At 53.2% G+C, this 1,881-nt stretch overlaps 1 protein-coding gene across 3 annotated transcripts in view; it reads right to left on the bottom strand.

Annotated features, from left to right (window-relative positions):
- Positions 1 to 1,740, bottom strand: part of DHPS (deoxyhypusine synthase) — a 12,870-nt gene extending 11,130 nt beyond the window's left edge. For 2 of the 3 annotated variants that reach the window (XM_011994935.1, XM_011994937.1), the window contains exon 1: positions 474 to 803. In XM_011994935.1, coding sequence (XP_011850325.1) covers positions 474 to 680 — 207 coding nt within the window. In that variant the 5' untranslated portion in view covers positions 681 to 803. Of the gene's footprint in view, positions 1 to 473; positions 804 to 1,665 lie in introns of those variants that run through there. The other variant, XM_011994936.1, reaches the window with a different exon arrangement.
- Between the last annotated feature and the right edge of the window lie 141 nt (positions 1,741 to 1,881).

Below are 1,881 nucleotides of genomic sequence, written 5' to 3'. Positions count from 1 at the left end.
TCCCAAAATGCTGGGATTACAGGCATAAGCCACCGCGCCCAGCCAGCCCCCACCTTTTTAGGAATCAGAGAGCATCTCCTTTCAGATCCGGTCCCTTCCCCGCTGGGAAAAGCAAATCTAAATTCAATCACCGCCCAGACTTAGGCTCCTCCTCCCAAATCCTCCCTTAACTTGTATAGCCTCAGGCTCCGCCCATTCCAGAAAGCTTTAAATTTACCTGGAACCCGCTCCCACACCGAGAATCAGTCCTTCCCTCCTCGGGCTACCGTACTACCCTGTAACTACTACAGTGCAAAATCCCCTTCCCAGGACAGAAACTCCCGCCCAGAATAGGTCCCGCCTTCCTCCAACTATTGGGCCGCTCAAATAAAAGACACATCCCCTCCACTGGAAGCCCTGCCCCCGTCTAGTACCGCACTGGTTCTACAAGCCACGCCCCTCCGCGTCCCTAGAAGTCCCGCCCCCGTCCTCACCATGGCATTGACTTGCTGTACAGCGCGCCCGAAGTTGGTGGCCTGGAAGCCGGTGGTGCCGAAGGCTTTCAGCAGCGCGCGGTAATCCACACCGCGGTTGAAGTCGTAGCCCCGAACCTGGGTGCTTTCGGGCGGCAACGTCGAGCTGTGCTTTAGCACGGCGGCCAGCGCCGCCGCTGGCGCCTCCCGTTCCGGGGAACCTTCCATGCGCCTGTAGCCAGCTCTCGAGTCAGAGCGGCCCCTAGCCGGGCTTACGGCGGCCCAGAAACGCGTTAATCCCCGACGCGCGCGTCTCGCAGGAGCACAGGAAGTAGGGAATGCGTTTTTGGAAGAAAGACCGGAAGTTGATTTATCACGTGACCATTTTTAGGCCCTGTAAATCTGGTCGCCGCCATCTTTGCGCATGTGTTCCGTAATACGGAAGCCGCGAGGAGCCTTTAGGTCTTGTCTTTTTCTTTTTTCTTTCTTTCTTTTCTCTTTCTTCTTTCTTTCTCTTTCTTTCTTTCTTTCTTTCTTTTCTTTGTTTCTTTCTTCTTTCTTTCCTTCCTTCCTTCCTTTTCTTTCCTTCCTTTTCTTTCCTTTCTTTCTTTCCTTTTCCCTCTCTCCCTCCCTCCCTCCCGTCCTCCTTCCTTCCTTCCTTTCTTCTTTCATTGGATACAGGGTTTCACTCTTGTCGCCCAGGCTGGAGTGCAACTGCGCGATCTCAGCTCACTGCAACCTCCACCTTCCGGGTTCAAGCGATTCTCCTTCCTCAGCCTCCCAAGTAGCTGGGACTACAGGCATACACCACCACGCGCGGCTAATTTTGTATTTTTAGTAGAGACAGGGTTTCTCTTTGTTGGTCAGACTGGTCTCGAACTTCCGACCTCAGGTGATCCGCCCGCCTCGGCCTCCCAAAGTGCTGGGATTACAGACGTGAGCCACCGCGCCAGGCCTTTACGCCTTTTCATGTGTTCCCGACTTCGCATGAAGATTCTTTTTTATTTGTATTATTTATTTAATTTATTTTTGAGACAGAGTTATGCTCTTGTTGCGCAGGCTGGAGTGCAGTGTTGCAATCTCGGCTCACGGCAAACCCTGCTCCCCTAGTTCAAGCGATTCTCCTGCCTCAGCCTCCCGAGTTGCTGGGATCATAGGCACCCACCACCACGCCTGGCTAATTTTTGTATTTTCAGTAGAGACGGCATTTCACCATGTTGACAAGGCTGGTTCTGACCTCACGTGATCCGTCCGCCTCGGCCTTCCAAAGTGCTGGGATTACAGGCATGAGCCACTGCCCCCAGCCAAGATTTTAATGCCGCCTGCTGGAGACCCACCGCTTTGCCAGCGCTCGCCCATTCGTTTCTATTCTGTCCCCTCGGGAGGAGACGCTGGTTTTGTTGTTGTTACCTTTTTTTTTTTTTTTTTT

This window comes from Mandrillus leucophaeus, unplaced genomic scaffold (genome assembly GCF_000951045.1).
Source record: "Mandrillus leucophaeus isolate KB7577 unplaced genomic scaffold, Mleu.le_1.0 Scaffold463, whole genome shotgun sequence".
NCBI lineage: Eukaryota > Metazoa > Chordata > Mammalia > Primates > Cercopithecidae > Mandrillus > Mandrillus leucophaeus.
Note: the sequence above shows the minus strand (reverse complement) of the source record. Positions and strands in the feature narration are given on the sequence as shown.